Here is a 12,943-nt window from a genome sequence, read left to right on the forward strand (position 1 = left end):
CCTTTGGTCTCATCTTGCATTGAATCCAGCCTTTTTTCTCTCCACCATCATCATCCTAAACATGCTGCACTTGCCTCCTCCCTCCTTTAAGAGACAGTGTCCCTGTTGTGGTTAAATAAGCTTCTCTGTAACCTCTGCCTGCTTCCTCCACCCCATTTCCTCACCGTTCAGTCTGTACTGATGTGGCTCTTTCTCTCTGGGATCCCCCTCCCCCGTTCTCCTTTGTCATTGAGCATCATCCGGAGAAGCTCAGGAGGTTGGATCCTGAGAAGCACCAAGGTGAACTAGGAGCACAAACCCCCACTGCCCGTCCATGGGACTGGTGCTTGGCCCTTTGCTGTGAGCAGGATTTGAACCTGTGCAGGCAAACCTCATGGGATTGGGGGAACCAGAGTCAGGCTGGGGCAGAATGTTCCGTTTGACCCCCCCTCCCCCAGACAGGTTTGTGCTTTGGTGACCCTGTGATTCCATTCCCAGATCACAGAACCCAAACCCCATAAAGGAGAGATTTACAGATTAACGGGGTGGGGGCTTGTGCTGAGCGAAGGCTGTTGTGACGACAGTAAAAGCTGTGGTGGGGTTTGAAGGACAAATCCCCAACCAGAGCCCTTGCTGGAGTTCGGGTGATCTCTGGTTCTTTCCTTATTTTTAATGTTTCCGGGCAATGCTTTCCCCTGAAGAATAAACGTGATTGCACCAAAGAGCAGGGTGGGTATCACTGTTGGCAGTGACTCTGCTCTTAGTCACTGCAGAAACAGCAAAGGACAGGCGCTGGCTGTTTAGGACTTGCTGAGGGATATTACAGTGTAAACAGGGTTGGTGTAGCCTGGAAATACGCTGTTCAGGAGAGGGAGAGACACGTGTGTCTGCCCAAGAGGTGATGGCTGGGAAGCCTAAGGGAGGGTGTCACTGGGTGACCATGGAGGGGGAATCCAGGTGCAGTTGCCCTGAACGGTGACAGTGAGGTTACAGCGGGACCCTGCAGCCAGCACGGCCAGCTCCAACCACCCTCTGGCCAGAACTGCCACGCAGTGTTTTTAACACAGCCTAGAGATCTCCTGCAGCTGAGGAAGGAAGGGAGCTGGAGACATGGGTAAAGGGTTTCCCCTTCCTCCAGTGGCGGGGGAGGGAGAGCGGTCGTCTGCCATGGAGTCAGGACACCCCCTTCCAAATAATGTTACAGTGGGGTACAAGCTACCCCTCCCAGCAGAGACGACTCGTACCTCCTGATACTGGAGGGGCACAATGTAAACGTGTGTGGGGATGACGACACATGACTGCCCCACATGTCGCCTCTGGAAGGAACCTTCCAGCCCCACGTCCCTGGCCAGGGCAGCCAATCCTGCTGGCTCCTGGGGGGCTGGGACCACAGGAGCTGGGAACACGTCTCTGGGCTGGCCCTGCCCCCGGGAGACTCAGAGCACCAAAGTGTCTGCTCGGAGCTCCAGCAGCCTCACAGGCACCTCAGCAGGGGAAGGGGGCAAGACAGAGCCGCTTCTCACGCCGGCTGAGGGTGGCCACTCGGCGTAGGGTTGCCAACTTTCTAATTGCACAAAACTGAACACCCTTGGCCCACCCCACCCCGCCCCCTTCCCTGAGGCCCCGCGCCCACTCACTCTAGCCCCCCCTCCTTCAGTCACTCGCTCTCCCCCACCCTAACTCACTTTCACTGGGCTGGGGGTACGGGCTCCGGGATGTGGCCAGAAATGAGGGGTTGTGGGTGTGGGAGGGGGCTCTGGGCTGGAGCCGGATGTTGGGGTGCAGGAGGGGGTGAGGACTCCAGCTGGGAGTGAGGGCTCTGGGGTGGGGCCAGGGATGAGGTGTTTGGGGTACAGGAGGGGACTCTGGGCTGGAGCCGAGGGATTCGGAATGCGGGAGGGGCTGTGGAAGGTGGCTCCGGGTTGGGGTAGGGGATTGGGGTGTGGGAGGGGGCTCAGGCCTGGGGTAGGGGGTTGGGGTGTGGGATGAGGTGTGGGCTCTGGGAGGGGACTCAGGGAAGGGGCAGGGTGTTGGGGTGCAGGCTCTGGGAGGGAGTTTGGGTGTGGGAGGGGGTTTCGATCTGTGACAGGAAGTTCAGGGTTTGGCTGCAGCCGGTCGGCGCTTACCTCAGGCAGCTCCTGGGTGGCAGCGCAGCTCCCAGAAGTAGCCGGCATGTCCGGCCCCTAGGCAGAGGCACGGCCAGGTGGAACATGCTGGCCGCTACCGGGATCCGTGCAGAGCCAGGGCAGGCAGGGAGCCTGCTTTAGCCCGGCTGCACCGTTGACCGGACTTTTAACAGCTCAGTCAGCGGTGCTGACCGGAGCCACCAGGGTTCCTTTTTGACCAAGCGTTCCAGTGAAAAACCGAACGCCTGGCAACCCTAACTCCGGGTCGCACAGCAGAAGCTGCTTGCGAGAGAGCCCAGATGGGAGGAGGCAGTGGCAGTCCGCCCCCTCCGCTCCCCAACCAGGCCGGATGCTGGGGACAGGGGCCAAGAAAGCCGGAACCATCCCAGTACATTTCTGGCTTGCTTGGCCCCTTTCACCTCCATTTATAACCTTTCAAACCAGACCCCCAACCTCACCTCGGCCTGATCAGACACAAGCCCAGGGCAAGTCAGACCGGTGTGGCGGCAGGGTCTGGCTATGATAGTGACAGCAGAGAAATCCACCACCACTACATATTTAGAGATACCCCACCCTTCCATCAATCTCTCATCAGGGAGACGCACTGCCCTGGCCCACCTCCCCTACCCCCACTCCATGCTCCTGAAAGCCTGCACAGGGGAGCTCATTTTCCTTTGTGATGCTCTGAGCCCCCTAGGATGTAGCCAGAGCTGAGATGGGTGCCCCCTCCCCCAGCTGCTCCCATATGAGAACCAAAGGGTTAATGTAGAGGGAGCTGATAAGGCTCCGAGTTACACCAGCTGATCTCCACCCAGATACTCCACGATTCTCGCCCATGTAGCTTATTGAAAGACATGACTCAATATCCCTTTTATTCATTTCATTAAAATGAAGAAACAAATAAAATGAAGAACACACCTCACTAAACCTAATCTATTTGTAACGCCACCCAGCTAGCTCTCGCGTACACAATACAGTGATCACATTCAGGTCAGATCAGAAAATCAGTCAGTAAACAACGATCTTGCTTTGGAATCAAGTCATCACTTTAGCCAGATTATCACAACAATACAGCAGAAAATGAACCCTTGTTAAATCCTGAAACAGGAACCGAGGAGGCAGCTGTCCATTTAGTTATTAATCCCAGTCACAGAACTTCATCCAGGCCATGTGATCCACACTCAGATGCTTGAATATTTCAATTCTAACACCAAATTATTGTTCACATTTAAGCCACAACTTCAGAGCTTCCACCTTAGATCTCACCAGTATGTGGCTAACCTTCTGCCGGTGGCTTCCACAGATAAAAACTTTAATACAGACACAGACCTTAATACACAGAATGTTAACGGTATGTATCCAACAGTTCAGGTTCTTTGAACACTTTCAGAGAACGAGGAGCACATGTTCAATCACTTTGTAGGGCAGCATTTTAGGGTTATTTAGGTTTGGGAATTATTCTTTTTAGCTCCTTTCTTGCATGGATGTGACAGGTTTCATACACACATGTGCACGCACTGAGCCCCACTGTACCACTGGAGTAGAACAGGAAGGCTGGGATGACTCCCAGTTGATAAAAACCAGAACAAGTAACAATCAGATATTGAAACTGACAAATGAATCCACCGCTGCAGCTCTTTGGACTCCTGTGGAGTAGGAGCTAGAGCTGCAGTCAAGGAGCCAGGCGATGGGGTTGCCAGCTCCATACTCCACATTCCCAAGCTCTCTCAGGTACGAGGAGACAGGTCAAGGCTGGCACAGCCTGGTGTTGATGTTACAACTTCCTTCCCCAGAGGGGATCAGTCTGGGAGTCCTGGAATGTCCATTTTTCTTAGACAGGTTGCTGGGGCAAAAGGGCTTCCACCTTTACCTTGGTCTTCATGGTTGACGATTCCAGATCACCCCATATTGCGGTCACTCCCCTGAAGTTTCCAGGCAAATCAGGTGTGAATTACACATTGGGTACAGACAATGTGGCCTGATCCATTTCAAGTGAGGTGACTTCGGGCTATCGTCAGTTTGGAAAAGTCCCATTAAACACACAAGTTTTGTTAAAATATTGGTTGCTGTGAACCACATGCACTGTGGAGGGCTGAATCCCAAAGATATCAAAAATGAATGAAATCTAAGGACAGTTTTGGGGAGGTTTCCATAGCCTGGCTTGGGGTTAAAAGGCTGAACTGTGACAATGGGCTTCCTAAAAAAAAGAAAAGGGGTCTCAGCTCCCATAAAAATAACGGGTAGTCAACTCCCTCCTCCCCAACAAACAAACTACCTCTTGCCGCATGCATCCATTACCATTCATAAAAAGAACTGTGGACATCTCCTGACAGACGTTATATATCTTCGCTTTGCAGAAAAGAGGGGAACTCAGTGACCCATACAGTCTAATTGGGTAAAAGGTTACACAACTTGTCTCCTTAAGTAATTTTACTTTAGAGCTTGTCAAAACAAATTCCAGTTGAAACAGAAATAACTGAAGTCTGGGTCTGTGTTCTCCTATACAATATTTCTCTCACACCTCAGCCTTGGAGGGATATTGTACTTCAGAGCACCTTAGTCCAAAGGGTGTTTTACATCAAATACACTTTTTAAGGTTAGTAATATAGGAAGTGGTGCTAACAAAAAACATACCAATGTAAGTCACAGTGTTCCAGTATAATTCAGATTATCACAGGCTTTAACCAATAATTAACATCATTTTCACTGGTAAAAAGAACATAGTCAAAGATTATGAAATCTTATCATACAGGTTTGTTTCATTTTAAGCCCCATTTCCACCAAGTGAGCACTGTGTAAATGTGGTCTACACCAGCATAGTAGCTTTTCACATCTGTGAGTTCATTTATCTCTGGTCCTTCTGATGTAAGTGTTGGTGGAAGGGATCTCACGCTACGTGGGAAGGTTTGCATCAGGAGAAAAAGGACCTCAGCTCTATATTCACACCTTCCAATCTTTCAAAGTATCAGGAGGTGCATGCAACGTGGTACAACTGAATCAGACACAAGAGCAAAACTAAGTGACAACAGCATAGAATCAGGATTCAACATTTGTCTATCCAGCAGTCTGAAATTGGAACCTGACACATAGAATGACAGTAATGGATGAGGGAATCAAACAGCATGGAAGTCCTTGGTGCTCAATCAGGCTCGGGCAGGAATCTCCTCTGAAGGCATCAACTATTTCCCACTTTGCCTCATGGAACCTTGGATCCAAATAGTGAAGGACCTTCCACTCGAGCCAGGGCAGACTTTGGGACTCTAATCAGTGACACTGAATTAGGGAGTGGTGTTAAAAACAATCAAACAGTTTTATCTGGACGATAGTTCCACACAGCTTCCTTCTCTGGGGCGAAAATCAGTTCTTGCCAAATCCTTGGCCTTTGTCAGGGTACATTTACACTCCTCTGGAATAGAATCCTTTACAAAACCAACCAAATTCTGAGCAGTGTTAGTGAGGAATGACTTCCCCAAACACGCCCAATTTATTTCTTTAATCTGGTGGCACAGGTCAAAATTAGGGACTAGAAACACTCCTGCATCAGAATCCCTGTAAGTCACCAAAGGAGGGGAATTTATTAAGAATAGATATTCTGCAGCTCTCCCACATACAACACTGATTTCATTTCAATGCACATTTGCAGCATCTACCAAGGGCAAGTTCATCAAAAATGCCACTTCTGATTTCTCCACATCAACACAGACAGGGACAGCGTTTCCCAAATCAGAGGCCACACGCACCCAGTTACTTCAGTTAGTTGCACAATTTGGGGTGTGCTGTTGTTCACCATTTTAGAGTGGAGACCTAAACCCACTACTGTTTTCTTGGTAGCACGCCCGATGGCTCGAACTGCACTCGAGCTTCTTCCATGTCATCATGCAGCGGTGCGGGAAAGACAAAAATAAAATGAGAAAGCATTATTTTAGGAAACAGTCATTTCTCCCAAAGTCCCCGATAAATCTGAGCTACATCCTGGAGAACAAAACTAATATTCAATTATGTGACCAAATGGCCTTCAGGAGAGAGAGAAAAACCCGCAACAAAGCGGTATAAGTCACTTTCTCTTTCATATAAAATGAAATTCCAGAACAGGTTACATCTGATGACTCAAAAATCAGGACAGCAGATTCCCCTGTCGCCTTCTCCTCTGATCCATTCAAACCTGCTTCACTCCACAGCACTTCATTATTATGGAATCGTGTTATTTACAAAAAAAAAAAAAAGCTTCATAGTAATAGGGAAAAACTGCCGACCTTCTCATCTGCAAACAATCTCAGCTCAGCAGGAAAAAGACCAGAAGTGACTTTGTCAATAGACGGAAAGTGGGATTTAATCTCGGAATGATCACACTGTGTTTGGGATCCACTGAAATTTCCCATCCAGGTCTGGGACACTTTCATCTCAGTCCTAACGGATTTAGGATCAATTTGCTATGAAGTGCAGAGACTCTTTGGGAGGTGGAGGGGTAAAACAGAGGTGGATAAACTCCATTGTGGCTCAGACAGACGCCAGCGCTGCTGGAGTGAGCGGGCCTAGTGATGGCGATGGGGAAGGAGGGAATCCCGCCGACTCACCCCATTTCCTTCCGGTGTCGCAGAGGCTGAAATGATACATTTGTCCCACTCCTGCGCCTCCTCTTTGTTATATTGAAATAGATTTTCAATAAGGAAAGTGGTAAAAAGAAAAATACCTGCTGCCCAGCACAACCTGGACCAGCGTGAGAACAACTGGGGATAAAACAATCTGTCGCCAAAGGGGGAACTTGGTGACTCTAACAATCGCTCTGCTAGTGCTCAGGGCTTGTCTTGAGTATGAAAATGGGTGTTGATTAACACAGGTCAAAGGGGAAGGTGCTAGCTAACCCCAACCCCTGTGCCTGAGCTATGTCAGCACGGCACATCTAGCGGGGTGTTTACATTAGGGTAGCTACCTCCAGCAAGCCGACTTCATGGAAAATCCTAGAGGGGGCAAAGCCCAGGTTCATTTTTGCTCAGTTTAGCTACTTGAGGTCACCCCTATTTCCCACCCGTGGGGCTGATGGACACTCCTGGCAGGAGAGAGACACACTCCCATGATGACTCGCAGGAGAAGGGAGTTGGTAGAAAGGACCATGGGATTCACCCCAGAGAAGGGCGACCTGCAAACGAAAAGCAGGCAACTCACCTGGGTGAGCTGAGAGAACAGGGTGATGCAAATGGTGAAAACAGCCCTAAAAAGTCCCTGTGTGGGAATTAGCAAATGCCTTTAAAACAATCTTTTCTCTGCCCTGCACAAAGTGTTTATGGTGTGTCTCTATCCTGTGACATCGCTGATGTCTATTAAGGTGTGAGCTCCGGATGAAACTTTTCCCGCATTCATGGGCTGCTCTCGTGGGTGGATCCTCTGATGACTGATGAGACTTGAGCTCTGAGTGAACTTTTTCCCGCACTCACAGCACTCCTTTGTGGCCTGTTTGATGTGTGATAAGGTGTGATTTCTGACTGAACTCGTTCCTGCATTCGCAGCATTTGCAGGGGCGTTCTCCCACGTGAATCCTCTGATGTATATTAATGTCTGATTTGAAAGCGAAGCTTTTCCCGCACTCACAGCATTTATACGGTCTCTCTCCTGTGTGAATCCTCTGATGTCTAGTAAGGGTAGAGCTCCGAGTGAAACTTTTGCCACACTCACAGCACTTATAGGGTCTGTCTCTTGTATGGATTCTCTGATGTTTAAGAAGGGCTGAGCTCTGAGGGAACGTTTGCCCGCACTCACAGCATTCATAGGGGCGCTCTCCTGTGTGGATTCTCTGATGTATATTAAGGTGTTTTTTCCTCTCTTCTGTAGGTATTCTCTGCTGGGCTGTGATTTCCTTGGAGTTCTGGTGAGTCCCCTGACAATTAATGGATTTGCCCACTTTCTCCCTGGGCTGGTTTCCCTGCTGCCTCTCTGGCCTGTGCTGACTCTCACAGGTTTTTCCCTGCACACAACACCTGGACACATTCCCTTGGGATCCTTGCGATAATTCCCCATGTGCTTCCACTTGCTCAGCATCTTCCTGCTGAGGATTCAGCTCCTCATTCTCACTCACCATCCCAGCACCTGCTAGGACAGAGAGAGAAACCTTAGAAACAGGGGCAGAAAACAAGGAAACAAACCAAAATTAGAGCTGGAGAGACAGAAAAAATCTAGTAGCTGAATTCTCCAAAACTCTTCTCCTTAGGGGAGAGAGGAGGGGAACAATTCTGCCTCCACATCCCATCAGGTAGGGAGCTGCTGCCAGGTGTCAGTGAGGATGGGTAGGAAGCCATGAGCGATAGCTGCCCATAGGGTACAAGGTCTCCTGGGGATACTCCTGAACTCCGAGAGCTCCCAAGGCCTTTTCAGGGAGTCCCAGCTCCTTCCTTCAGGCACGGAGAGTTTTTGAATTGGTTTAATGATCCCTCACCTGCGCAGGCAGCTCTCAGGATCTCTCCTTCCTCAGAGCCCTGGAGATCCAGGACCCACGGCTCCTCCCCTCGTTCTGGTTGGGAGATCACATCAGGTTTGGGAACAGGAAACCCTGCTCAGGGGATAGAAAACAAAGGAGATCAGGGGAGTTCATGGCACATTTCTCACAAAGAAGAGTCTATTGGTTTTAACCCAGCCCACTGTAAAGCAGTAAAATGCTTGGGGAAGCTTCCAAGGTGCAGGGCACTCTGCTTATGAGGGATTTAACTATCCCCATCTCCGCTGGGAACACACACAGCCAGACACTCCTCAGGTATCTTGTAAGGTATCATTACAAAGCTTATAATCTACTGAGTGTGTTCATCCTATTTGTTTGCATGTATTATTTCTACATCTGGAGTTAGGAGAATAAGATATAAACTTGTATTACTGATGTAAACATAGAATCATAGAATCTCAGGGTTGGAAGGGACCTCAGGAGGTCATCGAGTCCAACCCCCTGCTCAAAGCAGGACCAATCCTCAACTAAATCATCCCAGCCAGGGCTTTGTCAAGCCTGACCTTAAAAATGTCTAAGGAAGGAGATTCCACCACCTCCCTAGGTAACCCTTTCCAGTGCTTGACCACCCTCCTATTGAATATCAAGTAGAAGCCATTAAGCATGCTTCAGAATCAATGAACTGTTAATGGCTCTGTTTACTTGCAAACCTTCCTGTGTATGTTTGGGCCAGCCCAGGAAGAATGGAGGCTGGGGTCTCACAGGACATGTGATCATGTCACCTGATACTGGAATCCATCTGAATCTGGTACTTTTCCATTTAGAAGGAGGGGTGGGGATCCAGAGAGACAAAAGATTCCCGCCTTGTGCCAAAGCTATAAAGGGTGGAGGGGGGGCTGCCAGTCATGAGAAAGCCACTGGGTACCACCTGAGATATCTGCTGGATCTAACAAAGACTGTACCAGGGGAAAGGATTGGGCCCAGACTAGGAAGGAGTCTAGTCTGTGAAAGAAGCTTATTGGAACATCTCTGAGGGTGAGATTTTACCTATAATCAGTTTCTTAATGTATTGGCCGGGGTGGCCAACCTGAGCCTGAGAAGGAGCCAGAATTTACCAATGTACATTCCTAAAGAGCCACAGTAATACGTCAGCAGCCCCCATCAGTCCCCCCGCCACCCCAGCACCTCCCCCTCCCTCCTCGTGCCTCCTGCCCACCGTGGTCAGCTGTTTCACAGTGTACAGGAAGCTCTGGGATGGAGGGGGGAGGAGCAGGGGTGCAGCAGGCTCATGGGAGGAGGAGGAATGGGCGGGGGCTTTGGGGTAAGGGGTGGAGTGGGGGCAGGGCCTGGGGTTGAGCAGTGGAAAGTTGGCACCTGTAGCTCCAGTCCTGGAGTCAGCACCTATGCAAGGAGCCGCATATTAACTTCTGAAGAGCTGCATGCGGCTCCGGAGCCACAGGTTGGCCACCCCTGTATTAGGCTTAGATTTGTGTGTTTTTGCTTTATTTTGCTTGGTGACTTACTTTGTTCTGTTCAAATAATAGAATACCATTTATTTAAATACTTTTGGATGTTTTTTACATTTTCAAGTATATTGATTTCAATTACAACACAGAATACAAAGTGTACAGTGCTCACTTTATATTTATTTTTATTACAAATATTTGCACTGTAAAAATCAAAAGAAATAGTATATTTCAGTTCACCTAATATAAGTACTATAGTGCAATCTCTTGATCATGAAAGTTGAACTTACAAATGTAGAATTATGTACAAAAAAATAACTGCATTCAAAAATAAAACAATGTAAAACTTTAGAGCCTACAAGTCCACTCGGTCCTACTTCAGCTAATCGTTCAGACAAACAAGTTTGGTTACGTTTGCAGGAGACAATGCTGCCCGCTTCTTGTTTACAACGTTACCTGAAAGTGAGAACAGGCATTCGCATGGCTCTCTTATAACCAGTGTCGCAAAATATTTACATGCCAGATGAGCTAAAGATTCATATGTCCCTTCATGCTTCAACCATCATTCCAGAGGACATCTGTCCATGCTGCTGATGGGTTCTGCTCGATAACGATCCAAAGCAGAGTGTACCGATACATGTTCATTTTCATCATCTGAGTCAGATGCCACCAGCAGGAGGATGGATTTTCTTTTTTGGTTGTTTGGGTTCTGTATTTTCCACATCAAAATGTTGCTCTTTTAAGACGACTGAAAGCATGCTCCACACCTCGTCCCTCTCAGATTTTGGAAGGCACTTCGGATTCTTAAACCTTGGGTCGAGTGCTGTAGCTATCTTTAGAAATCTCACATTGGTACCTTATTTGCATTTTGTCAAATCTGCAGTGACAGTGTTTGTAAATCAAACATGTGCTGGGTCATCATCTGACACTGCTATGACATGAAATATATGGCAGAATGCAGGTAAAATAGAACAGGAGACATACAATTCTCCCCCAAGGAGTTCAGTCACAAATTTAATTAACACACTATTTTTTTTAACGAACATCACCAGCATGGAAGCATGTCCTCCGGAATTGTGGCTGAAGCATGAAGGGGCATACGAATGTTTAGCATATCTGGCACGTAAATACCTTGCAATGCTGGCTACAAAAGTGTCATGTGAATGCCTGTTCTCACTTTCATAGAATCATAGAAGATTAAGGTTGGAAGAGACCTCAGGAGGTCATCTAGTCCAACCCCCTGCTCAAAGCAGGACCAACCCCAACTAAATCATCCCAGCCAGGGCTTTGTCAAGCCGGGCCTTAAAAACATTGTAAATGTTCAGGTGACATTGTAAATAAGCAGGCAGCAGTATCTCCCGTCAATGTAAACAAACTTGTTTGTCTTAGCAATTGGCTGAACAAGAAGTAGGACTGAGTGGATTTGTAGGCTCTAAAGTTTTATATTGTTTTGTTTTTGAGTGCAGTTATGTAACAAAAAAAATCTACATTTGTAAGTTACACTTTCACAATAGAGATTGCACTACAGTACTTGTATGAGATGAATTGAAAAATACTATTTCTTTTGTTTATCATTTTTACAGTGCAAATATTTGTAATAAAAACTAATATTCTGTGTTGTAATAGAAATCAATATATTTGAAAATGTAGAAAAACATCCAAAAATATTTAATAAATTTCAATTGATATTCTATTGTTTAATAGTGTGATTAATTGTGATAAACTTTTAAAATCATGATTAATTTTTACCCCAGATCCCTAAATGGCCCCCTCAAGGATTGAACTCTCAACCCTGGGTTTAGCAGGCCAATGCTCAAACCACTTAGCTATCCCTCCCCCCCTATTAATAGTGCGATTAATCACGATAAACTTTTAAAATCACAGTTAATTTTTGAGTTAATCGCGTGAGTTAACTGCAATTAATTGACAGCCCTAGTTCAAACTTATTTTTTTATGATTTACTTTCTTCTTCCATTTAACAGTATTATAGGCTGGTGGAATCTGGTTCTGTTTGTTCCGATTTAAATAAAACCTCTGTTATAGCTTGTTGTTGTTTTTTGACAACCAGTTATATCATCTCGGCTACAATTAAATAATCTTTTATCACTGGGTAATTCCTCCCCCCCCAGCTCTCATCTGCCTGATAAATTATAGCACCACTTGAAGTCCAATTGACAAGTGCAATCACTCGAAGAAGAATGAGGCAATCTGTTTCCAAAGGGAGAAGCTGATGACTCTAAAAATTTCTTTGCAGAGGGAGGAGAAGTATAAATGTGATGCTCCAGGTTTGTTTAGACTAGGAAAAGTGATGGAGGCTAGGTCCGGTGATGAGGAAACATCATATTACACTTAATGTATTGGGGTGCAGTGTGCAATTGTCACAGATAACAGGTTCTTTTCCTAGGCTGCTCTGTCAAGTTAATTGAGAAGATGGAGTTTGGTGAAACACACTGTAGTGGGGCAGCTGCCCCACTCCCTGAGATTATGGGCTGCGGCAGGCCAGTGGGCCTGCGCAGACACACAGCCAATGAGAAAAGGGCTTACTGGGAGCCAATCCGGGCCCAGGTTGGAGACAGCCAATCAGGGTCAGGCTCAGCCCTATAAAAGGCTGCACAGGGAGAGAGCAGTCAGTCTGTCCCAGGCCTTTGAGAGGGGAAGGTCTATCTCCAAGCTGGGAGACTAGCACTAAGGACAGCGCAGTGCTGGACAGGCTCAGGGAGCAGAGGGGAGCTCTAGACTAAGGCCTGCCAGGCTGCAGGCCCTGAGTGGAAGGGCCTAGCAAGTGCAAGGGGCCGTAGGGGAAGCGGCCCAGGGAAGCGTACAGATGAGGGGAGAGAAGGAGGACAGCGAGGCTGCCGCCAGAGGGTCCCTGGGTCGGGACCCAGAGTAGAGGGCAGGCCTGGGTCCCCCCCTACCCCTCTTGCAATACACCCAGCCAACGGTGG

At 47.8% G+C, this 12,943-nt stretch overlaps 1 protein-coding gene across 1 annotated transcript in view; it reads right to left on the bottom strand.

Moving 5' to 3' along the window:
• Positions 1 to 12,943, bottom strand: part of LOC135889362 (zinc finger protein 208-like) — a 510,343-nt gene that overhangs the window by 279,398 nt on the left and 218,002 nt on the right. The window contains exon 5 of the mRNA XM_065417226.1: positions 7,543 to 7,898. Coding sequence (XP_065273298.1) covers positions 7,543 to 7,898 — 356 coding nt within the window. The remainder of the gene's footprint in view (positions 1 to 7,542; positions 7,899 to 12,943) is intronic.

Source organism: Emys orbicularis, chromosome 15, assembly GCF_028017835.1.
Source record: "Emys orbicularis isolate rEmyOrb1 chromosome 15, rEmyOrb1.hap1, whole genome shotgun sequence".
NCBI lineage: Eukaryota > Metazoa > Chordata > Testudines > Emydidae > Emys > Emys orbicularis.